At 42.3% G+C, this 25,790-nt stretch overlaps 1 protein-coding gene across 1 annotated transcript; it reads left to right on the forward strand.

The window, feature by feature from the left end:
- The first annotated feature begins 2,729 nt into the window (after positions 1–2,729).
- Positions 2,730–25,737, forward strand: LOC307266549 (neurabin-2-like). Its single transcript, XM_080048593.1, has 11 exons — positions 2,730–2,785; positions 3,040–4,542; positions 15,289–15,421; positions 16,677–16,797; positions 17,095–17,199; positions 20,055–20,187; positions 21,929–22,081; positions 22,198–22,251; positions 22,788–23,017; positions 23,368–23,464; positions 24,205–25,737. The coding sequence occupies exons 2-11, from the start codon at positions 3,172–3,174 to the stop codon at positions 24,253–24,255; spliced, it is 2,448 nt and encodes an 815-aa protein (XP_079904719.1). The 5' UTR covers positions 2,730–2,785; positions 3,040–3,171; the 3' UTR covers positions 24,256–25,737.
- The last annotated feature ends 53 nt before the right edge of the window (positions 25,738–25,790 follow it).

A 25,790-nucleotide genomic window follows, 5' to 3' on the forward strand; every position in this document is an offset into this window, starting at 1 on the left:
TGATTCAACCAGTGTTGTCATGTTAGTTGGAGTTAAAGAATTTAAGGAGCGAACTTGCCTGCTAAACAGAAGAGCCAGCTCCCGCAGCCTGCCATCTTGTTTGTGTGATTGACAGAGGCAAGTGGAGAGGGGCTTGGTCCCAGCCAGTTGGAGTCATGTCGGAGCTATTTTAGCCCCATTCACCTAAAAACATCCGGGAGGCCTGGCCCGTCTGTGAGTGAGTGAGAGAGTGGGGAGTAAATCAACAGCTGTATTATTCCCTCTGGGGAAAGTGTTCACTTAGTAACTTTAGGCAGGAAAATGGCTATGCTTTAATAAAATAATTATGTAAAATGTAGAACTTTACTTGAGTATTCCCACTTTCTGCTGCTTTATACTTGTACTAGATTTCAGCAGGAGTTATTGAATGTTTTACTCATTCAATGTGTCGAATGTTTTAAGTTACAATGAACTTAATAGTTATATGTTGTTTTAGCTAGGGGTTGTTCCTGATGTTTACTTATACTTTTAATACATGTAATACAATTTGAATGAGACTTCTGGACTTTTACATATGTTTCGAATACTTCTTCCACCCACCAGTCTATAAACTTTTTAAATTTTTTCTTTAGATCTTAGTTTTTCCCAACTGTGCAATTTTTAAATCCAGATTAAAGACATTTCTCTTTTCATGTGCCTATAATTGACTGCTACAACTTGCACTTTAATCATGCTGCACTTAATTTAAGGAAATAGTACTTTGGACATTCTAGTTTTTATTTTATGTATTTTATACATACATTTTATATACACTTTTTTTGGGATATAATGTTATTTTAATGTAGCCTTACTGACTTTTAAATATATGTTCTATGGATGTTGCTTTCTTCTGAATTGCCCTGTGAATTAAATGTGCTTTATAAAGAAGTGGTCTATTGCTAAGTGGTCTATTGCTAAGTGACATGAAAACATGGATTTTCTTACGCTTTTTTTATAAGGAATGTTTGTAATCCTCAGCATTTTTTACACTCAATATTTTTTTAAGATAGTTAATGTAGAAAGAAAAACTGTTCCTCACTTGGTCTAACTCTAAGACTCAAGGACAGGTTATAATTTTCTTAAACCCATTGTTACATACAAATAACATTTTAAAGGAAATCTAGCTAGATGGCAGCACTGCCTTAATAAAAAGTGATGCTCATCCACTTTGACAGCGCTTGTCTTTTCCGTCTATTCCGGCAATTTTCCTTTAATTGTGTGTCCTTCACATTAGACCTTCACCTGCTGTGAGATAAAGTGGCTATCGTGATTAAAAGAAGAAAAATATTTTGTTTGTAAAGGAGTGACATGTTGTTCTTTCCTGTATGGATACCTCATAGATTGGTCAGAAAACCATTTAGAAAACCGCAGATGATGTGGGTGGAGTCAAAAACTAGCTCAAACAATAATACAAAAAATGGGGAAGTGCTTTGTCTACCTTTGGTGATAATATTTAATTGTGTCTGCCAGCACAGATGCGAAATGCAGGAAACAAGAATGTGGCTGCAAAATAACGGATGTGTTATTGACGTGAGTGAGTTTTCTTTTACTGGGTCCTAGTGCCCGCCGAATTCTGACAGCCACAGGAGCACACCAGACTTTTTAGGAACTGGTAAGTGTTCAACCATTTTTATATGAGTTCACCTGTTTTAAAGTTTTATCAAGAGGTTTTGTACACGTGAGAAGCTGTGGAAGGGGCAGTGAACCCTGTTACTGGGATTATTTAATTGTACTGCTGACACATGAAGAATTGTGTTTGATACTATCCACATTCAAATTCGAATTTTAATTATTATGATTATTTTTTATTTTTCCTAATGTTCAATCCTGTCAGAAAGACTTCAGCAACCCTTCATCAACATACTCTAAATGTATTCCGTTCACTTTTAAAATAAGGATATTACATTATATTTTTTCCATTCATTCATTCATACATTTGAATTGTGTATTGGAGTGTCATGGTCAGATTGGTCATGTTTACATTCATAATACCACCACTTGTAGAGACAGAAGATAACTATTTTAAACATTTAACAAAGTTAACTAACTATTTAACCATTTACCATACATATTAGGCTACTTATTTCAATAATAATGTTTTTGAGCCAACTGTTTAGGCAATGTAGCCACTTGCGCACGCTCTGAACCTTTTTTTCTCACTTGCAACTTTTTATCCACAGGCCTACTTTATAGCAGTTAGCATTTTCAGCTAACCATTCAACCAAATCCATCACTTTTAGCTTTCTCAACATTTTTAGCTAACAATTCCCACTATTAATCCATCACCTTAAGCCATTTCACCATTTTTAGCTAACCATTTCTCAATCACTTTTAACATGATAAAAAAAGTATCCCATATCGTTTAGTAGGCTACTTCTAGCTAGCTAACGTTTCTAACCGTTATCCGTTCCTTCTTAATTAAATTATGTAGGCTAGCCTACATTTTTTCGAAGTAGGTGAGGTGTTAATTGACATTTTCCACGCTGTTAGCCCTTAGCACCTGCAGACGACTAACCCTGTCTGATAAATTAAGTAGTAGCTCGCTACAACACCTAAAGGTTAATGCATTTAAAAGAACAATAGCCCAAATAAAGGTAGGTGCAGTAGGCTAGGCTACATAGCCCACAGACAGTAGCAAGGCGGGCACTATGACCCAGCAGCTCCTCCTCCATGCAGCAGCACCGTGCCGCTGTGAGAGGAGACCAGAAATCTGCAGCTCACAGAATGAAGAGATCAAAATGATGCTGCCTGTAAAAAGGGATTAAACGTAAGCAATCTGGCGTCAACTGCGGTAAATCCGCAGCTCGTTACTGTTCTACTTGTATGTGGATTTTTTGTTTTTATGACTAATGCAATAATACGTGAGAGATAGGGTTTTGCATTGTTTTAACTGCAGGGCGAGCTAATGACAGATGCATCGTGCTCACTTTCTCTGTTGCATTGGACGAGTATTGCAGCGGATGCAAGCAGGCCTTTAACGCGATCTGTTGTTTTTGTTTCTCCCCATCTGCCGGTCTATAGTCTGGGCGCCACCACCTCGCGAGGATCGTCTGCTGCTGGTGGATAACCTAATACACATTCGCTACTGGGGGTTGAGAAAGGGGGGACATGCCGTCGCTAAGCATCCGTTGCGCCGCTTGACTTGACCTGACCATGATGAAGACCGAATCCACATCCAAAAGCACCGGCTCCACGCTCCGGAGCCCATCCCCGCACAGGAACGCTTACGAGGCGGGGATGCAGGCCCTGAAGCCCGTCAGTGCTGCGAACGGGGGGGACCTGCTGCAGGACGGCCCCCGGGGGCGCAGGTACGGCTCCAATGTGCACCGTATCAAAAACATGTTGTTTCAGCAGATGACGACCACCCCTCCGGCCGAGGGGGAGGTAGAGGAGGGCGAACGGACCGCCGACACATCGGTGCGTCTCTCCCTCCCGAGAGCTGGTAGTCTAAACGAGAACGTGGACCATAGCGCACTACTGAAGCTCGGATCCACCGTCTCCGAGCGCGTGAACAGGTTCGACGTCAAACCCGAGAATGGGCACCAACGGGCCTCGTCGCCTAGCTACTCCAAGCTGCAGGAGACACGCCGCATCTTCGAGCAGCAGCAACAGGAGAGGCTGCTGCAGGAGAGGCAGGACAAGCTGGCCACTACCAGGGTTCTACTGAAGACAGACAAGGCCTCAGGGTTCCAGGATGGCAGGTTGGATGTTATGGCTCGTTTTAATGGAAGCACAGAGTCACTTGATAGTTTGGACACCAGCGAGGCAGTGTCCCCTACAGTCAGCCAGCTCAGCGCCGTGTTTGAACGGGCATCCGAGCTCCGGAACAACCTGCACCGCCTCTCCCACACCCCACCGCTCCCTTCCAGGGGGGTCAGCGCCAAGGTGGGCGTGTTGAACTCCAAAATAATCACTAAGAGGGTTTGTGCCTTTGCAGCAGGCAATCAGGAGGACGACTTAACGAGCAATCTGAATGGCCAGGAGGGGCCTCCTCCGAGGAGCCCCAGGGGGAGAGGGACTGCCCCGTCTGAAAGTGTTAACGGGGGCCGAAGCATTGGCCAAAGTGCCCCAACTACTGAACACCTAGAGCCAAACAAGCAGAGAGAAAAGACTGTTTCAGATGCAGGTGTTGAGGTCAAACCTGACGATAACTCGGAGGAACCGAGCAGCAGAGCCCTGAACACAACCTTCAACTGTTACGAGAATGGGGAAACTGGGACGGATGAGAATCAAAGCTCTCCCAAGGGTGGTGGTGTGCACAGGCAGGAGAGGGATACAGCTAATGATGCCGGAGAGGGGGAAGACAGGACTGTGATGGACGAGACAGTGGATATCAGTACGTACAGCGCCGTGGGGGAAGACTTTGGGGGAAGCCAGGTAGACGAGGAGGAGGAGGAGGAAGAAGAAGAAGAAGATGACAGCTATGAGCCAGAGTCCAGCAGCATGGAGATCGCTGGGCTGCCTGCGGAGGAGGAGGAGCCCCCTCCCTCCAGGAAGATCCGCTTCAGCACGGCCCCCATCACGGTGAGGGGACACACTGTGGGAACACACATAACATGATCAATAATGATGACATATTATGGTTATTTTTAGGTTAAAAATTGTAATTTGGGTTGCTACTAGAAACTGTTTTCAGGATGTAGTGTCCAAAAAAGCTTTCTATTTCACACAGTGCCATCGCTGAATCTCCCGCTTTTCAGCCTCTGTCTGAAACGCTCCGCTTTAAAGCCCGTCTCTTTAAACCCCGCCTTCCGAAAGCCCATTCTGCTCTGATTGGCTCTAAATCTAACAGCCAGTTTGTATTTAACTGCCAGTCAAATTCCAGGGGTATCTGGGGGTGTGGACTATCACAGGTGGAGGTAGGGCTAAGTTACGTTGGTAAAAGGGGGTGTGGCTCCTCTCTTTATGCCATCTAATAGGTGACCTTCTAATAATTCTAGGTAACACATGAAGATGTTATGTCAGACTTCAAGGCAGATTTCTGATCGATCATGTACATATTTGTGGTACACTGAGACGCTTGTGTGACTTGACCTTAAAGCTTATCTACCGTGGTCCAGTCATATAGCCAGCGCCACTGTCAGCTGTTTTAATGAACTCGCTCAGCTTCTGCCGGTGTCAGAATGATGCTGACATTTTGATTTGATCCTATTTCAACACGGGGCTTTGCACACTATACCAACACCCTCCTGCCTTCAGTAGCCAGTTTGCTAACGGACGGTCCTGCATTCCTACTGTGCAGCTCAAGCGGGCCCCCGAAAGAGCTGCGATGTAGATGCTTATCTGAAATGCAGCGGGTGAGCTCCTTCTGTAAATGATTGCCGGGGGAGGAGGGAGAAAAAAAAGGCCTGGATAATTGCTCTTGTTTTAAGAGAAATGGATACTACACACCGTTGCCAATGCAAGTAGGTCTGCACGATATCAGGAAAACTTGCGATATGCGATAACACTGTTGAATATTGCGATGACGACATCACTTGCGGTAAATAAACAAATACTGAAAGTGTTAATGGCTTTCTTGATTTTGGGTTCTCTGCCAACATAGACCCCAGGCAGTAAGTAGCCTACGCAGACTATGAACAAAATGAATGAACAAATTAAAAGCATTATTTCCATTCCAACAACATGTTATTGTTTATTAATTATTGATCATTTAAGCAGAACATATTCAGCCCCCCCCTTCTACTGCTTAATTACTAGTACGTATACCTCAAATTTCAATGTGATGATGATTCATTTTTGATACATTCAGCAGCCCTAAATGTGCAAGCTGGGTGAGACATGGTGTTTGTGTCTATGTGTGTGTGTGTGTGTGTGTGTGTGTGTGTGTGTGTGTGTGTGTGTGTGTGTGTGTGTGTGTGTGTGTGTGTGTGTGTGTGTGTGTGTGTGTGTGTGTGTGTGTGTGTGTGTGTGTGTGTGTGTGTGTGTGTGTGTGTGTGAGAAAGAGGTAGCTAGTGAGAAAAAAGCCGCGAGATGAGAGAAAAGCAGAGATGAGGAGGAGGTTGGGATAGAGTTGATTTAAAGTGTCTGTCCATGTCTGAGGATTGGTTCAGTGGTCTGGAGAAGAGCATCCTATCCTTTTCGAGCTCAGTACATCCCTACAATGCTCTGCCTTGAGGTCTGAGACACACACACACACACACACACACACACACACACACACACACACACACACACACACACACACACACACACACACACACACACACACACACACACACACACACTCTCTCTGCCTTGACACAGTGCATCATCCGCATTCCCTCACGCAGAAAGCAATTTCAGTGACTAAGGGCTCCTGCCCCGTATCATGACCAGTCAAGTTGAAAAAGTTGCTCTTGCTTTCTCCTCTCATGGCTGCACATCAGCCAGTAGTTCCAAGCCACTGGAGCTTGATGTTTCAGTTTGAGAGTATAAAAAGACATCGGACCCTTAAGATAAAAGAGGTGTGACAAAGATTTGAACTGAGGCAAGATAATTCAGAGCTGAACTGTTTAAGGGTGTGTTTACACCAAAATCTGGTGAAATTATTTGGGAGCGAGCAACATAGCCAAAACGAACAGGCCTCATTAAAATGAGAGAATCTGCCTACCATCACCTACAAACTTCTATGCTTTTTTTCCTAATTGTTGAACCATTCCTTTAATGTCTAACCGTTGGAACTAAGATGGCCGTAAAGGCAGAGGTGTCACGATATTCATTAGTGTTACAGTTTTCAAACTGCTCCACTGACCGATGGTCGGTGGTGATAACGAGCCAAGAAATGAAGCAATTTTCCAGCTAAATACAGAGAAGAAAATAACTGCATGGATATGAAAAGTCAGGGTTACAAAATTTTTATAAAATCAGCTTTTCAAGTGTTTTTTTTTAATAGGAAATCTTTTTAGTCAATTTATTTTGTCTGGCGTCTGGCCTCAAGGATACCCATGCGTTCTGTTGAGAATAATACCTCTTCCTTTCTAAAAAAAAGTATCTACAAATAAAATAACAAAGACATCTTTACTGTGGTAAGCCAATACTGATATCCACCCGACCGGGATGAAAGTAAACTGTATCTGCCATGCTTGCTGATGGCATATTCGTACAGTACATGCCATACTGCCTTAAGCTTGCTATGCCCATCATACGATTGTAGGAATAAAAGGACAAAAACAGACTCCATTCACATCATTATTTTGTTCTCAGGAGAGATCAAAGATGAAGGAAGCATTGTGTACGGCGTGATAAAGAAGTCATAGCTCACAGGCTTTGATAAAGAAGGCAGAATGTGGCTGTGACCCTGCGACCGTCATCGCAGAATAACCTCCTACAGAGTCCTTTCACACTGTATCACTGTGGCCTTTGTTATGGAGATTGATGGGTGGGGGGGGGCAGGTCAGATGGGAGGGGTGTTATTATGCAGCTAAAATGTCATGCGACTGTGTAACGGCTGGCTCTGAAGTCACAGTCAGTGTCAGTTGGTTTCTCTTCCAAACAGGAAGTGTCCATTTTTAGTTCACGCTTCCCCTCCCGTGCTACAATTCAGCTTTCAGCAACAGTTAAAGGTGCAGTCAGCGATTCTGGAGAACGCTTGTTGTCAAAAACACTTTTTGTCAAAATCCTTGGATATCTCCTCAGGATCCACAACTTGTCCGTAACTGTGTGAGCTAAAAAAAAACTGAAGAAGAAGTCTGGTGTTAAGCCTAGGCTCCATATAGGGCTCCATACACTGGTATGTAAAAAAAGTTAATGTAAACAAAGGTGCTCAATGTAGCTAGCAACATGCCTGTTCGCAGAGCCTTTGTGTAAACATTTGATTATTTTTGAGCGCACACACGGTACGGATTGTGAGGAGATATTCCCAGATTTGGACAAAAACGGATTTTGACAACAATCATTCTCCTCAATCGTTGACTCCACCTTTTAAGTCATGTTGTGGTGATGGCGGTTGGATGTCTGGGCCCACGTCCTTGTCCTTGTATTACACTCAGCTTACTCCTGCGTGTGTGTGTCTGTCTGTCTGTCTGTCTGTCTGTCTGTCTGTCTGTCTGTCTGTCTGTCTGTCTGTCTGTCTGTCTGTCTGTCTGTCTGTCTGTCTGTGTCCCCTCAACAATCTCACAGTTCTGCTTGGGGTAGAGTTCACACTAGCTCCTTTGTTTTGCTCCTCCTGACACCCTTTCCCTCGCTGCTTCTTCCCTCCCTTTCGCTCTTTGTCACCAGCCTCAGACTGTAAGTAAAAATAGCAGCATTGTTATTATCCTCGCAGACTTCTCTCGTGCTTTTCAGGGCCGCCTTCTCATCGAAAACGCAGGAAGTTGCCTCTCTCTCTCTCATGTGTAATTGATTTAGCTCGTAGCTTGTTTGTTTTGGCTTTTGTTCTATTTCACTCCGTACCAACACATTAAGTTCCCGATGTGTGTATATAGCCTCCTGGCTGGCATGTTGTGATTTTAAATTATTTATCCCATTGTTGGTAGAAAGCGTCTGGAGGATGTGTGCTGTGTTCCCTTCAAACTAGAAATAATCTGATTTATTTTTCATGCACCAGAATCACCTTGCTGCACTCACTCACTCATCGCCTAGCTCTTAGCACTTTTAATCAAGCCACCATCACCCCCCCCCCCCCCCCCCCCACACACACACACACACACACACACACACACACACACACACACACACACACACACACACACACACACACACACACACACACACACACACACACACACACACACACACACACACACACACACACACACACACACACACACACCGAGTTTCTGCTACCTACGCAGCTCTCAACAACAGTCCTGCCAGGCCGCTCAAAGAACACCTATGATTTTCTATTGTACTGTATCATTAACTCAAACAATGACTGTTCTCATATTGTAATAAACTCAGTGTTGCCGTTGGTGAATTCTGCCAAAACATGTCTTAACGTTGCTACCACAAACTTCAAATAGAGAATGCCCAACATGCAACCTCAGGTCAGCCAATGTGGGGGATTGCACAAGGGGAGATAATACATCACCACGTTGTCATGGTATCCTCAAACTGTCTTATTACTTTGACTCAGCGCGGGCCTGCAGAGTGTCATACAGTGCATTTTACTCACAAACAGGAGGGGATGGGAGACCAGACGGATTATCAGCAAGGTCACCGTGTCCCACTTTCACTGTTCTGCGGCGGTGGTGGGTTGCTAGGCGTTACGTGGTGGTGCGCCCCCCCCCCCCTTCACTCAGGTTACTGCGACAGGCCGTGTTATGCAATGTCTCGCTCTTGGTGTCTGTCTGCGTGTCTCGTCCAATCTGACATCATCTTGTCAAGCTTATAATAAAAACAACAGGCGCTAGCTACTGTCATCTGTGAGGCTGCATCTGTGCTGCAGTGAAGATTGAGACCTTATTATATAACCGTATTTATTGATTGATTAAAGCATAAGGCTGTAGGTTTTTATGATGGTAAACAAATCGTATAAAAAAAAAAAAAGAAGGAGGCGCGTGTCCCCCATGAAGGCTCAGTCCTTGTCGCAGTTGACCCAGGTTAGAATCCGGCCTGGGATGTTCTCGGCATGTCATTCCCCTCTCTGCCTTATTTCATCTCTGTCTCTCCCGAACTCTCAATTACATTTTTTTGAAACCCCCCCCTCCCCCCCCAAAAAAAGACCAAAGCCTTTGTGGCAAACATTACTCAAACTTAATTTTCAGTTATTTATCTTTTTTTGGACTACAGTGGAAAACCAGTGACATAGAGGAATAAACTATATAAGGCTTTATTATCAGTACATAGTTATGACTCACAAATACATTCATCACACCAAACAAATAAAACGACTTATGACCATATACAGTATTTGCTGCCTCCACTGTATAGTGTCATTCAGATCTTTGTTGCTGACCTTATTCTCATGCTGCCGTGTCTCTTAAGCCTTAACACAACTGCTGCTTACCAAAGACTGGCATGCCAAAATACACTGGCTCTCGTGCCACGCAACCGTTGCTATGACAAACGCACCATATCCATGTTATTGGCTGGGGGAGAGAGAGCGGTCCACTGCGAAAACCACATCCATATTTTTCTGTCTGCGTGTTTCACATCTGGGATATGGATTAACTCAGTCAATTGTTTGAGGAGGATTTAAAAGCAATTACCTGCCACTTCTGGACTGGTTTGACCCGTGGTGGTTTTGGGGAAGTGATTAATAGTGGTGGTGTTGTTAAATTGTGAAGAGAATAAGTGGTTCTTTTGGTTTGCACATGCTCAACTTTTGACAGTCTGATTTAGCATCTGACCCAAAGAGTAGTGGAGTCATTTATTCGCAGAGCAGTGAGGCACCCAAAGACCAGATCTCACATTAGGCATGACAAACACTTTAATTCTCCTCTGCACTTGTGGAGAAGCAATGAAGCTCCCATTCCCGACATTAGTTGAAACAATAGAAAGAACAGTACTATTTTCGGAGATTTTTTAAATTACTTAACTACTAACCAATAGCCTGGCGAGGGCCGTGGCCTTTCAAACATATTATTTTTGTGGTATATGGTTTGGGCTCAAATTGATTTGGGACTCATTATACCAGACGTGTTCTGCAGATTTCCCCCGTGTTTCATGATGATTGGACAAACGGTCAACGAGTTATGGGCAATTAGCTGCTAAGCCTGGCCCTTGCAAAGATGTTTCGGTCGATGGCGGTGATGTTTTCCAATCGATCTTTCTCATGTTGTAGAGACACGTGTATCCTAGGCCACCAAGGCTGTGTTGAAAATGTTGTGTTTTTTTAAATGAAAATTCATGAAGAAGTTGAAATAACTGTTTTCGGACTTACGGGGTGAGGGACGTGGCCTTTCAAATGTTCCTTAATATCAGCGCCAACGTGTGGTGGACTGCTTGGAAAGTTATAACACTCCTTGTGCTGTGTGGTCGCACATTCTGTGGAATTTCTGAGTTTCGGCAAGCAACGGTGCGGAGTAGCGTGTGGAAGAAGAAGATTAAGTCTGGAGAATAGACACATTTCTTCTAGCCTTTCTCGTGGGCACATAATGAAAAAGATGGAAAGTTCAGTGCAACAGAATGTGGAGTGGAAAACGCTATTTCTGCTTGATGCAGCTGTGGACGTAGGGGGGGAGGGGTGGGAGGGGGCACTGACTCACTAGTTAAACCACCACAGTGTTACCCAATAACATTGTAGCTCGATGGAGCCACAGTGTAGGAAAGCTGAGGCCTCCAGAGCAGCTCTATCATTTAAACATCTCCTTGCCACCAAAACAGCCTCGTAAAATGGTAGTTGTCGCTCACTGGCTATTTTTAATTCCCCCTACAGTCCCGAGCGGGTGCCCTTTAGAGACACAAACACAATCTGTTGTTAGCTAGTGAGTGTGGCTGTAGCTAGCTGCCCACAGAGCTTTTGTAGGACATCCCAGGCTGGTAGCGCAGGGAGGGGAGGGAGGGAGGGAGTTTCCTGGCCATCTGTTAGCTCCTCTGACCTACTATCTGCTATCACAACTGGAACAGTGGGCTCCTCCAGCCCAGCCCACCCCCCACCACCCTGCTTTTAATCCCAATGTTTGTCTTCCAAAGTTAGCCACCTCGTCGCTCTAGCAGCTCATCTACTGCTCTGCATGCTGATATCGGAGAGGGCTGGGGCAAGTGGTTGTATCACTCAAGATCTCATTAGTCCGCCTGCCCAGTTTGGGATTTTCACTCATTAAGGCGGCAGAATATTTTCCTCCGGGAAGGGAAAGTGTTAAGTCTATATTTCACTCTTGGCAGGATTGTGGCCAGGGTTGCCAGCTCTTGCTAGGCCTATAAAAACCAGCCCAAAAGAAGCAACCTTCTTCTTTTGGGAAGAAATATATCCTGGACCATTTCCTCAACAATTGCAAATAGCTTATAAACATCCACGCTATACACATTGCACATCCTATAATCTTTTCTATTTCTACAATAATAATAAGGGATTTTATTGCGTACACATTCATCAACTTTACATTCGTACTTCTGAAATATAATACACTTATATATTTTTTTAAAGGTAAATACTTTAAATTCCTATATCATATTCATTGTAGCAAACGGAGAAACAGCCAACATTTGTAAGCTACTTTACACAAAAAAAACAAGCCCAAAGTCGCTTGTAAAGAGCAGACTTGGCAACACTGATTTGGGCGTTGCTGGCCTGCATAACAGCCTCGGTCCTGAACTATAGCCCGAGGCAGGAGGTCACGACACATATCTGTTCGTTACTGTGTCTTAACACTGCCACGTGTAGTTAACGCTGCTGTTTTGATCTTCTGAGGCATCGTGGGCGTGAAACGAGGGCACCACAAGCCACCAGCTGTGGCCTCTTCATCTTAAAAAACACCGGGAGTGAAGCGCTGCACACACATGAGGAGCCGCTGTCACACTGGGCAATGCGGGCAATGCTTTGTTACTTAGGATGTAAAACCGTGCGTTTTGTGTGTCTGTAATCCACATTCTGCTAATCCCTCTAAATACGAAGGTAACCTAAATCAAAAGCCATTAGATGTCAATGCTGCTCCAATGCTGTTTGTCATCCGCAGTAGAGTGAGGTCCAATTTGATTCACTAAAACTGAAACTGCACTTCAAATAACACAATCAGTTTGGCTGCAATTAATGGTTTTTATTATAGATTAATCAATGAGTTCCTTTTTCAGTCAGTCTATAAAATGTAAAACAAATAGGTTAAAATACCTATAATACCACATTTTCCATGTCTTTTAAGTTGCTTGTCTTGTCTATAAACAGTTACTTAAGAAAGAACTAATCAATGGATATCAAAATTGTTTTCAGTTAAAGGATTACGGACACTGCAAGGGTAAACTACTGAAACTCAAAGCTTAAGTAGCTGAAAGTCGATTAGACATGATACAGCAGGGCTAACACTGACTGACCTTTGGGCACTACACAAACATAAGAGAGAGAAACAGGTATCACTAAGAAAAAAAGAGAGACGATTTTAAAGTAATAGTTTGACATTATGTAGAATACACTCGTTCATACACAAGGTCAACAACATTCCCATATGTGAACTTTACAATTTCCTCTTTCTTAAAAGTTGCCAGTCTTCAAAACTAAGCTACATTAAGTGGCCACAGGCTGTGTTCAGCATACAGAGAGGTATCTATCTTATCATTTAAAAAAAGCTCAACAGCGTATTCCCAAATTGTTATTGTACTGAAATAAATGTTTATATGCCTGCACTAAAAGGAGAATTTGACACCAGCTAAACTGTTAGGAAGCTTGTGAACTTTATGCTTCGTCACATTCGGTGCTGGCAGTGACTTTGGCTCAAGGCAATAACATTTTAGACCCTATTCTTATGGCTAAAGGGAGGCTAAAAAGAGGAAGCAGAAGCATGTACATTGTTCAATGATGCGTGAAAATACAATGATGCTGAATAAATCTGATAGAGGAGGGGGGCCTGGTTACATTTCAAAGGCGCTGTCAAAACATGAGCGGCTCTTTGCTATGGGGTTGCTATGGAGACGGGGCCCATATGACTGAAGGTTAGCATTGAAGCTACGAGATGCTACTTTGTTAACACAGACGGACAAAACTGAACGGAGAGAGAGAGAGATCTGAGAGAGAGAGAGAGAGAGAGAGAGACTTTAGATAAAGTAAAACGTAGACCCAAGCGAAAAAGTGTTCAAATGTTTCCTTGGAAACAAAAGATAGTGGTGAAAAAAGTTAAGAAATTGGTGCAATAAATGAAGGAATGTGTGAAAGGAGAAAAACCAGGATCGAATCCAGTGTGGCTAGTGATGCATGCATAATTACCTTGGAAGACTGAAAGTGAGGCTTTTAAAGATTCAGCTCTCTGTGTCTGTGTGTGTGTGTGTGTGTGTGTGTGTGTGTGTGTGTGTGTGTGTGTGTGTGTGTGTGTGTGTGTGTGTGTGTGTGTGTGTGTGTGTGTGTGTGTGTGTGTGTGTGTGTGTGTGTGCGCGCGCGTGTGTCTGTGTGTGTGAGAGTGACCAGCAGCTGCATAGGGCCTCCATTAGCATGCGTGAGGTGCGTTATGTAAACTTGTCATGCTGGCAGACCAGAGTGAATGTGTAGGAAGTAGTTGGGCTCTTCAGCTTAAACAGAGGCCCTCTCTCTCTGTCTTCATGAGAGCAACTTCAGTGGTTGAGATTGATGTTTGTTTGATACACATTACCGCTGTGAGATGATACAGCTCGCAGGGCCTGGGGGAAAATGCTGCGGCTGTGTCCGTTGAAAGGGTCGATACATTTGAATCCAATTATGTCTGCATTAACAGTAGTGGTCGGTTGTTATCAAATCATTTTTCCAGCTTGTCTGACTGTCTCCACAACCCGTGTTTGGTGATAAGCTGCAATCATTTTTGCACATTTATTTTATGTTTCTTCAAACTATTGCCTAAACATAATGATATAAATTAAAAGTTGACTTCTTTATTGGCCCTTTAAGAGGCCTGTCCCAAAGTGAGAACCAGCCAAAATGTCCTCACTTTCCAAAAATGTCCTCAATTGGTTCTGCTTCTCACAAAAATAGTTGTACAAGTGTACACACACACGCACAGGCGCCCCCCCCCCCACACACACACACACACACACACACACACACACACACACACACACACACACACACACACACACACACACACACACACACACACACACACACACACACACACACACGGGGGAATTAACATTTACCCTGCTTTCCAGGCTGCACAGGAAGTGATGCGTGTTGTTGTTATCAGTAGCAGTTGCTATATTTGGAGTAAATGAAACAAGAAGCGAGTATTAGCATGAAAGAGTGATACGCCATCATGACTGCACAGAAAAGAAAGCGTCATCAAAAGAAACTCAAACCTTAAGTGGAAGGAGATACATGATACCAAAGGGCTAACAGTGTGCTCACGACACAAACACCACAGACAGACTTAAAGGGATAGTTTGAAATTGTTGTGGCACATGCTTATTCACTTCTTTGCTTAGAGTTAGGTGAGGAAAATTGTTACCACTGTCATGTTGGTGCACTGAATTTACAGCAACAGCAAGGATATGGTTTACTTAGCTTTAGCATAAAGGATGGAAACAGGGGTAAACTGCTAGCCTAGCTCTTTCTGCCCGCACTTTGTTTCTTTTACACCTGCATTTTTAAATAAAGGAACAAAGGTGGGCAGTTATTTAACCATTGGACAGAGGCTAGCTGTTCCCCCCCTTACTGCCATCCTTTATGCTAAGCTAAGCTAACTGACAAAGAAACTCCCAGGTCTGATCCAGTGTGTATGCCTGTACCTTCAGGTGTTTGCCACTTACCCCAACGAGGACTACGACCGGCGTAATGAGGACGTGGACCCCATGGCGGCGTCTGCTGAGTACGAGCTGGAGAAGAGGGTGGAGAGGCTGGACCTGTTCCCCGTGGAGCTGGAGAAAGGTATTGGATATTATGGAGTTATCTACAAAAGCCTGCTGTCTTTTCCCTGGTGCTTACGTATATATGGTGGTTTGGTGTTACATTATATCTTTCCTGCTTTTGCCAGTATGGCCTTGACATTTTGACTTGGAGATCCCTTGGTGAATGCTGACAAAGGTATGAGTTTTGCGTGATATCTGGGGACAAATTCACAGAATGGTATCCCACTGGACAGCTGTGCTTTAGTCTCTCTGTCTATTTTTGAATTCCAATGAAAAAGAAAAAACACATTTCTATCTTAACTTATGTAAAAAGGCCTTTGGTGTTTCCACAACTACCTTCTGTCAGCCGTCCCGTCCCCCACAAGGCAGATAAAGTGCAGTGGTGCAAGATTTACTGTCCATCTCTCCCCAGCGAGCCACATCTCAAACATCCCTTCAACATTATGGCACATTAATATATTTATAGAAGACTATATTTAGAAGTGTGTGTGTGTGTGTGTGTGTGTGTGTGTGTACACAGGGCAGGTTGCATAGGATACCATATGTGTTTAGAAATGATGGGCTGCTGCTGTGCTTATACTTTTCAAATAAACTGAATCATTCAGGATACAATAGACGCTGCAGTTTATGTCCCAGAACAGCAAAGAGAGAAACAGTGCAGGGCAAATTATTATACCACCACCTCCGCACATTACACCTCAGGTTATATCTGGGTGTTATCACTCATTCTGGGTGTTATCACTCATTCTCATGCAATTAACACGTCGCATTTGAAGATGTTAATTATGTTAAGTTGTGCACAACACTTTACAATGAATACATCTATAAAAACAACATATTGAACATTTTAAAAAGTGCAAAAAAGAGGAGCCCGCAGCACTCACTATTAATTTATGATCCCTCTACTACTTTAGAAATATGCCCCTCACTATGTGGTTCGTTGATACGCTGCAAAGATGTGCTGGGCACTGCACCACTAGACCCCCGCATAAACATGGAACCAAAGCCATGTTCGCCACCCCCAGATAATGGTTACAACAACGCCTGACTTACAGTGACTTGACTGTATAACAAATTAAACTCACCCAAACTTTTATATCAAGGATTACAGTTGCAGTAACATCTGGTCTGGTCTGGTATTCATATTCTCTCTCTCTCTCTCTCTCTCTCTCTCTCTCTCTCTCTCTCTCTCTCTCTCTCTCTCTCTCTCTCTCTCTCTCTCTCTCTCTCTCTCTCTCTCTCTCTCTCTCTCTCTCTCTCTCTCTCTCTCTCAGATGGTGACGGCCTGGGCATCAGTATCATCGGGATGGGTGCGGGGGCCGACATGGGTCTGGAGAAGCTGGGCATCTTTGTGAAGACGGTCACAGACGGCGGAGCGGCACAGAAGGACACCAGGTGTGTTTATACACAGTGGAGAAAAAAAGGGCCTTCGCTTTTCTAAACAATTTTGACCCTAGCGAGCCAGGTCAGCTTAGTAGTTGTAGTTTAAACATGTCCAACAGTGAATGCTTCATTGTCCCACTTGTCTCCGATTCTTGGCAACTGCGAATAGCTCCGGCTGCCAAAAACAAGGACTTATATATGGATTTGGCTCGTGTGTGTTTAACGTATAAATATAATGAACAGACAGAGGCCACTAGGGAGCTATCACTGTAAATCCTAAACCTGTCTCTCTTAACCACTCTCCTCCAGGATCCAGGTGAATGATCTGATTGTGGAGGTGGATGGGACCAGTTTGGTGGGAGTCACACAGAACTTTGCCGCCTCCGTACTCAGGAACACCTTAGGAACCGTCAAGTAAGAGTTATAGTGTTTATTAGTATTAGGGGCCTCTTGGGATGTCTCAGAAATGTTTGTGTGTTTTGTCCTTAACTCTGGTCTCCACTAGAGATGTTCATGGTCAACTGTTTAACCATGAGAAGACTTTGAACAGATTAATACTATCAGTTAAACAGTTAACAAAACATGGATTGCCATGAACTACAGACACTCTGAAAATCAAATCAGTTTATATTTCAATAACCCAATATCATAAAATAGCCATTTGCCTCAGTGGACTCCACAGTTTGTACATAGTATGACACCCTCTGCCCTTATGGCGCTTTTCCACCGCATGGTATCAGCTCGACTCGACTCGACTCAACTCGCATTTTTGGCTTTTCCACCGCAATTTCATGGTACCTGGTACCACGTAGCGGCTGCTTTTTTGGTATCGCCTCGCTCTAGGTTCCAAGCGAGCTGAGCCGATGCTAAAAGGTGACGTCGACAGACGGCCGGCCACTGATTGGCCAGAGACTATTGTCTGGCCAATCAGTGGCCAGAGACTACCGGCTTCATTCTGTTGTTTATTCTCCCCAACTCTCCGGGACTTTTGAGTGTATTTACGCCACGTGCAGCCTTTTCTGGCTCTCTTTCATTTGATTTGCATCACAGATCTGAATTTATTTTCCATATATTCGCTAAGCTCACCCAGTGTTGGTTGTTGGGGAAGTTACTTATCATACGAGAGGAGACATGTAGGGCAGCTAGCAGCTAGGCTAATAGTAGCCAGCTGGGACAGACATGATAGCGAGCGATTACATTACAAGCGAGCGATTACAATTACTGAACTGATTACCTCAATAAAATATTCAGGCTGAGACACGGCTTGCATTTGAAAACACGTATCCTGAAACAAGCACTAAACAGTCAACTTTATCATGCCCGTGTTTACGTGCATTGGGATGTACGTGACGCATCCCTACAGCTGACTGTGTGGCAGAGTCACACATCGGGACAACAACCATCCCTTTTAATGGCCCGTAGCAATATTCTTCTACTTCTTTTAGCAAACAGATACAAGGGGGGTATTTCTTAAACATTTTTCATCCGTGTTTTTGGCGGTTGGTTCAGTTAATAGTGCAACAACTGCTCGCAATTTCTGCTCTGCTACTTTGCTCCGGAGTAGGCTTTCAGCCCCTTACGACGACCCCGCCCACGTTCAGCAGGTACTATTTGCGGTGGAAAACGACCCGTGCTGCTACCAAACCAAGTTGAGTCGAGTCGAGTTGAGTCGAGTCGAGCTACATTTGCGGTGGAAAAGCGCCATTAGACCCTAAGCTCACTAAGCACTCTTTATCTAGCACCATAACCAAAATCAAAAGTTCATTTTATGTAATACTCACTGTAAACTACCCACAAAAGGAAAGACATCCCCACAATGCTCAGTTGTATTTGTGTGTTTGTTCCATTGGGGCTTGCTACATGCCTTAGCAGGACATATGTTACAGCTTGCTATGACATCCAGCATTCTTGCTTGAAAGAGATGGTTTCATCTTGATATATACCCACAGCCAGTCTAACAAGCTGGGGCTGACGTCTACCACATCCTGCCCGTTCTGCTCACCAGACTCTAGATTTATATCTCAAAGTCTCCCAGGGTCATGATTACAGCCCTTCAGCATTGAAAAACCTCCTTTTTAGTAGACATCTTGAATACCATCCAATGATTCCACTCTATAGAGGCACAGAAAAACACAGTTATCAGAAACAAATACACTCGCCATCCGTAGTATCATTTTGAAAGAGCCTAGAGAGCTATTTGTAGCACAAGTTCTTTGGCATTTTGGTAGTGCAGACTGTTCTCCCTTTTGTCATCCAAGCTTCATTCATAATTCAGGCTTTTAGTGGTGGGATAATTGTTAGTGTTGTGTGACTTGTGAAAACCAGAGACCTCCATAGATAGCTCATGCATTATGGATCTGCTGCAGTTGATGGCGAAAAGGCAGGGCAAACCAGAGAGCTCTAGACCCTATTCATAAAAAATGTCAGGCAAACAAATAGGCCGAGGGCAGGAAGTCTGTTTGTGGACATTTAATTACCACCGTTAGTGCTGCGAAAATTGAAAGGCTGCAGCGGCCGGGCTTAATAACTGTGTCTTGATTTACTGTATTTCTCTCCTTGTTTACTGTTTACGCACCGGCTTTAATTGGACTTGGGAGATTTGTGAGCCTCAATCAGGAGACATATAGCCTCTATAATGAACGGTGCAATGAGCAGGATTGAGCGTTTTGATTTTAATCACAGAAGAAGAGGGCTACTCCATAGAGACTGCCTTTGTTGAGCTCCAAACAGGAAGCCATTTTCTGTCATCAGAGAGCCAGCACATTCCTCACTACATTCATACATTGCACTATACTAAGTAACTGAATACTAACATATGAGCGTGTTTAAATAGTTTTTTTAACTTTAATTTCTTTACATTTTTAACTATTTTTCTGCCTGTTTTCGCCCTTTGTTTTTTGTTATCTCTTAAATGCGATTTCAATATTTTCTTATGTCTAATCTTGATGTATTTTTAGGCCCCTGTAAAGCACTTTGAATTGCCTTGTGTCTGAATTGTGCTATATAAATACACTTTCCTTGTCTCTCTCTCTCTCTCTCTATATATATATATATATATATATATATATATATATATATATATATATAGTTATATATATATATATAGTATATTATATCTGAAAAACAATTTGTCCTTCTGGAGCCAGTGTTCATGCTTTTTAATAGGCAGGACAAAATAAGGATCATCATGTATTATTAAGCAAGCAAAGCACTATCATTCTATATCACTTGAGCTAGACACTTTGAACATGTGTTTTGTCTGACCTCAGGTTTGTGATTGGGCGAGAGAAGCCGGGGGAGCAGAGTGAAGTGGCCCAGCTCATCCAGCAGACTCTGGAGCAGGAGCGCTGGCAGAGGGAGATGATGGAGCAGCGCTACAACCAGTACATGGACGATCAAGAGGTTAGACTACAATCAGTGGGGGTGTGATGCTTACTCATCAATTTCCCTCCCTCCTCTCCCACCATCACTGGCATTAACACGGGCACTACCATAATCACACTTACAGATAAAAGAGAATTAAATGTGGAGTCAGCGATTCTGGCCAAAGCTTCTTGTCAAAATCACTTTCTGTCAAAATCAGTGAATATCTCCTCAGGATCCCCTACATGTCTGTACTGTATGCCCTCGGATAAAAATATCAATGTTTCTGTTAATACACAGCCTATACGCTCTGTAAACGGGCATGTAAAGAAAGTCGCTCGGACCGACACTTTTTAGTACTTGCTCAATACTAGATATTTTGACAAAAAGTGATTTTGACAACAAGCAATTCTCCAGAATCACTGACTCCATCTTTAATTTAAATAAATAGAAGACTCTTGCTACTACATAATTTGAGACTTATTTTCTGGTAAGAATTTTGAGAAATTTCAGTTTTTGGAGTGAAAAATCTCAATACATTTATCAAAATAAGTAAACAATAAATGGGGCCGAAATTATTTCACTGTTTTCAGCTGAGAGATATTCCAACACAAAGCTACTTGACCACAGAACAAAGGCATCCCTAAATAGCTTTAAAGTTTATGTAACCTTTTCCACCTATTCAAGCACATAATGCCGCCTTAAAATGAAAAACAAATCAGTTTTTGTGCAATCGTTCGTCATCACATTAGGCCCTTAGTTCCCCTTTTAGGATTATGAAATGAACAGAAGTGACCCTGTCATTGTCCTGTGTGGTTATGTTGAGTGTGCGTCTGGCGAAAGGCCATTCTGTAGTATCAGTCTGATCAAATGATAAGCTCAGCTCTGAAATGGGAACAAATCGGGATAACTCATTTGTTGGCCCGTCATGCCCTTTGCATTGTTAATCCACGTGTCTGAAATGTTCTCTCTGTTTTAGTTTTAAAATAAACAGAGCATGTCCTCCAACAGTGTGTGTAGGGTCACTAATAACAACTGAGAGGAAGTTGTCCCATTCAAGCAAGGGGGGTGGTGGGTGGTGGGTGGATCTAGAAAAGCATTAGGTTGGATAGATGTTTAGTTTGCTCTATGGAGTTTTGCGCCATCTAGTGTTCATTTGGTGTCAAAGCACAGTAACGTGTGCTCATAAAGACACTATTAAATAACTTATTTAATTACTTCTCCTGTTTTCTGTGACATTTTATCCAAACATTTAACAATAACTAGATTTTCTTTTTTTTTACATTTATTTTTCTCTTAGAAATCCTCAAATTTCTATAAATTTTCTCCTTGTTTAAAAGCAAAATCTCACCATCACAAACATAATAGAACAATGTGTCCTCTCAAAATCCAATTTATCTTTCTAAATGTTACTGACTTGCAACTTGAATGATCCCTGCTACACACAACCCCCCCCCCCTCCCCACAAAAAAAGATAGGCAACATAATGGTACTTCTTTACTTACCTCTTAACCTCTGGTATCTAGCCATCCATCTTTGTATGCCTAGGTTTTGAATGATCAACGTCTGAGATTTTTTTCCGGTCAACCCCGAAAAATGGAAGTTGATAGAATTTCCTTGTGCTGCTTCAAAAAAGAAAAAGAGAAGATTAAATCATTCATAAGCAGATTGTCTTCGCCCAGAACACTCAATTACTCCTCAGAACACTTTGATGTGATTGATACTACTGAACTAGCCCTTGAGCATTTTATCTAATTATTTTGATCTGGGGTTTTTACAGGGTGGTGAATATGGTACGGATGAGGAAGAGGACGATGATGAAGAGGCCAGTCCGCCGTATCCTAGCGCCATCGAGGTGTTTGACTTGGCTGAGAACGAGGACATGTCGCCCCTGGAGACGGACCCGGAGAAACTGGCTCATAAATACAAAGAGGTGAGTAGTGACCTGCTTAACTGGATCGTTTTCTTGAGTAATCACAGCTTATTTCTTCTGATGTACCTAATATTAACACCTGTACTTAACAATACCAATTCTCTGTGCGATTCCAGCTTCAAATAAAGCATGCTGTGACCCAGGCTGAGATCCAACAGCTGAAAAGAAAGGTGAGTTGTTGACTTAAGATCATTTTAAGTAATTATCTTGTATGAAGGCAAGACACTGCAGACAAGAAACATTGTTTTTCCGAGCTGGTAAATTTTTAGATTTTTGCCTATTTGGTTCCATAATATATCTACTTTTATACTGGTATAAATAGAATGTCCAACATTTACATTTAAGTGTTTGCGTCTGTAATGTAGAACCTGTAATGTAAAAAACTTTAAAATCTTTGAAACAAATCATAATTTAAAAGAGTGATTGATTTAATGTAAGTAATCAACTATCAAATGTTCATGATGTTATCTATAGGTACAATTGTTTACCCTATTCACCTGCAGTGTCTCACCGTAATTGACTGATTTATTTTAAAGTTTGTATTGTTCATAATATAAAACATCGGATGTTTATGGCGCTTTTCCAAAATGCCCAAAGACACTTCAGAATAGCAGCTAAATCCATATTAAACATGTGAATAATACAAGCGTTGCGTGTGATTAAAATGTATGTCTTCTTCATTGGACTCTTCACTCTTTGTTTGCAGCTGCATCATGCGGAGCAGGACAAGCAGCGCTGGCGTATGGACAAAGCCCAGCTGGAGCAGACGCTTCATGAGAACAAGGAGCGCATGGAGAAGCTGGAGGGCTACTGGATGGAGGCTCAGAGTCTGTGTCAGGCCGTGGACGAACACCTCAAGGAGACACAGTCCCAGTACCAGGCCCTGGAGCGCAAGTACAGCAAAGCCAAACGCCTGATCAAGGAGTACCAGCAGAAGTATGTACACTCCCTTTTACTGTTGATCGGTTTGGAACAGATTTAAACAGATGTATTTGACCGATTTGTATTTTATTTATTTTGTATTGTATTGTTTTGATTTCCTTTATATTTTTTTTCAGATTTTTTTATTGTGTTGGGGTGTGGTTTTCATACAAGCCTGTACATGTTTCTGCCGCACCAACACATGTACCTAATGTGTTTTATCACTATGGGTTTTTATATTGTTTGAATGTGAAATAAAAACTAAACTTAAGTAAGACAGCGTGTCTGCATTGACGGGAGCTAGAAGAGTTGTGTGGTGTATTTCAGTTTATAAAACTCACTCGTGCTTTTCTGTGTTGTAACAGGGAGATCGAGTATCTGAAGAAGGAGACCCAGCGTTGTGCACAAGAAGGAGCTGAGGCCTCTCTGCTCAAAGAGGAGTCCGGACAACTCCAAGAGCAGGTAGGGGACGGGACGTTATAGGATTAGACATGCACTGATACGCTTTTAAATATTTTTTTATACAACCAAGAGTACATTTTCATTATGGATGATCAGACTTATATCAGATAAAAGGCTTGCGATTGTATAAACAAGGACATTTCTGAGGCCATCAGTTGGCCTTTTTCAAATCTTACCAAAGGCTTTCAGTCAGCTCAGCATTTGTGGTTTGTCGAGGCCAAACAGTTTAAAGTGAGACAGGCCTTGGACGATGATGAACCAATCCTATTCCTTTCAGGCCTTTACCTTATTAAGATAGGTAGGTATTGATGGCTTGGTCACTTTAATTTAAAGTTGCAAATACACTTTTAAATTGGTTTGATAGAATTTAGTCACAGTTGGAGGCCGTGCTAGTTTTTGTCCCCAAACTCCTTCAGTAATAAGGCCTTTTATACAACCCTAAAAATATGTTTCAATTAAGTGAAAGCTCTAGCAATAGCGACTTAACCTCAAGAGGCCCACATTGAGTCTGTATGTTAGTAGTTAATAGCTCAACGTGTCTCACTACTTCAGCATGAAAATGGTGAAATCTGATGGAATGTAAAGTAATGTAGGAAAGGAATGTAGTTTGCCAGCAAATTGAGAAAAGCTTCAGTTGTATTTTAATATAAGAAAAGGCTATTTAATGAAGATTAAAACACATTATGTATTGGTTCTAAATAATCTATTTGTATTGATATATATTTATCTTCCTCGTGCAGGTGGCTGACCTGGAGTGCAGGGTGGAGGAGCTGAAATCTGAACCTTTATAAAAAAGCCTTTTGTCCGTTCATGTACTGTATATCTCAGACAGCAGAACTTCACTCGTTGAAAGGGAAGATAGTGTTATTGTACTTGCAATGACGTGCAGGGTATTTTTCTTGTCTCCAACTTTGAGCTTGGTTTCTGGTCGCATACTGACTGTATATGTGTCCTCAGGCTTTGTATTTCAGCCACTTTTAACCCTTTTTAACCATGTTGTTTTTATTTCTTTTAACATTTACGGGAACTTGAAGATTGGCTTTTATCATCGTCACAAAATACAGACTCTGTCGAGCTCTAGATTGTGTACTGTTCCATTTTTCATTATCAGAGTTCAGTATTTAATCCCCTTAATTTGTTGTTTTGTGACAGACTGGGCTGTTGCTTTTTTAATTGCCAAAAAAAAATATTCCTTCTTTCTTTTGTGTTATTTTTTTGTTGTTGATGAGTTTGTACAGATGTGATACTGTGTGGGTTTAACAATCAGTTTTTGGTTTGTAAAAAATTTGAATATGTGTATAACATTTAACATAATATAAACTAATGAGATTGAGGGTTTGTTGTATATTTTAACGTGACGGAGGATGTGTGTAATATTGGGGATGGGAGATTGCACTGAAGAAGAAGACATCGACAAGGTGCTTCGGCTAGGGGATGATGTTGGAAGATACGGGACAAAAAGTTGTACAAACAGTAAACCCAACCTTCGTACTGTAGGGGTCTTGTCACTTAACCTTGAGAACCACCTGCTGCCTACCTTTCAGAAGTGTTTATGTGTTTTTTTTTTTACACATTAAGACTCATTACCGAGCGTCCAGCCCCCTAGTTTCAACCCCCTCGCTTCTTTAAAAAAGACAAAAATGAAAAAAAAAAAAAAAAGGACCACACACATGAACAAGCCTACCACAACTGCTGTGCCACAAATGAAAAATGGACTTCCTCTTTCCCCTCAAAATGGATGTTGTCAAGGACTTTGTGTAACTGGTTATTAGTTAGGACTACTGATATATGAGAAACATTACCGGACTGGGATTTTTAAAGAAGCCGTTACCAGCAGCAGCAAACGTTCCATATTTTGAAAAACAGCGTGCGGTGTCTCTAAACCAGCAGCTGCACTTGGACACCGCTGTGTGTAGTAGCACAAGGAAAAACACTGCCAGGTTTATTATAACCTGTTTCAATTTACGCACAGTTTAAAACATGAATTTCAAGGTCTTACTTGTGTCAACTGTCATGCCAGTATGTTTGTATAGTTCAGGTTAAGACTGAAGTATTTTAATTTTACTTAATATTTATAATATAGTCAAAAGGTGGAAATATGAGCTAACAAGGGACAAAAAAAACTGACAAAAGCAATGTTTCAATAGACAGTTATACTGTGTACTCATGTAAAAATATAAGTAGATCTGGATGACTACAACAATTAAGATTAATGAATTGAATAAAAAACACAGGCATGTTATGAGTATTTTCATAATATTAAGGCTTGTACAGTGCACATGCTTTGCATTGTATGTTTTGTGGAATAAATGGTCAACAGTGATGC

The sequence above is a fragment of the Ammodytes marinus genome, assembly GCF_949987685.1.
Source record: "Ammodytes marinus genome assembly, chromosome: 20".
Taxonomy (NCBI): Eukaryota; Metazoa; Chordata; class Actinopteri; order Uranoscopiformes; family Ammodytidae; genus Ammodytes; species Ammodytes marinus.

What these genes read in the sequence shown, in the direction of transcription:
- LOC307266549 (XM_080048593.1), top strand. Translation starts at nt 3,172, where the DNA reads ATGATGAAGACCGAATCCACATCCAAAAGCACCGGCTCCACGCTCCGG. An exon ending in AGTACATGGACGATCAAGAG is followed by an intron (nt 20,188 to 21,928) that starts GTTAGACTACAA and finishes GGGTTTTTACAG; the next exon opens with GGTGGTGAATATGGTACGGA. An exon ending in ATCAAGGAGTACCAGCAGAA is followed by an intron (nt 23,018 to 23,367) that starts GTATGTACACTC and finishes GTGTTGTAACAG; the next exon opens with GGAGATCGAGTATCTGAAGA.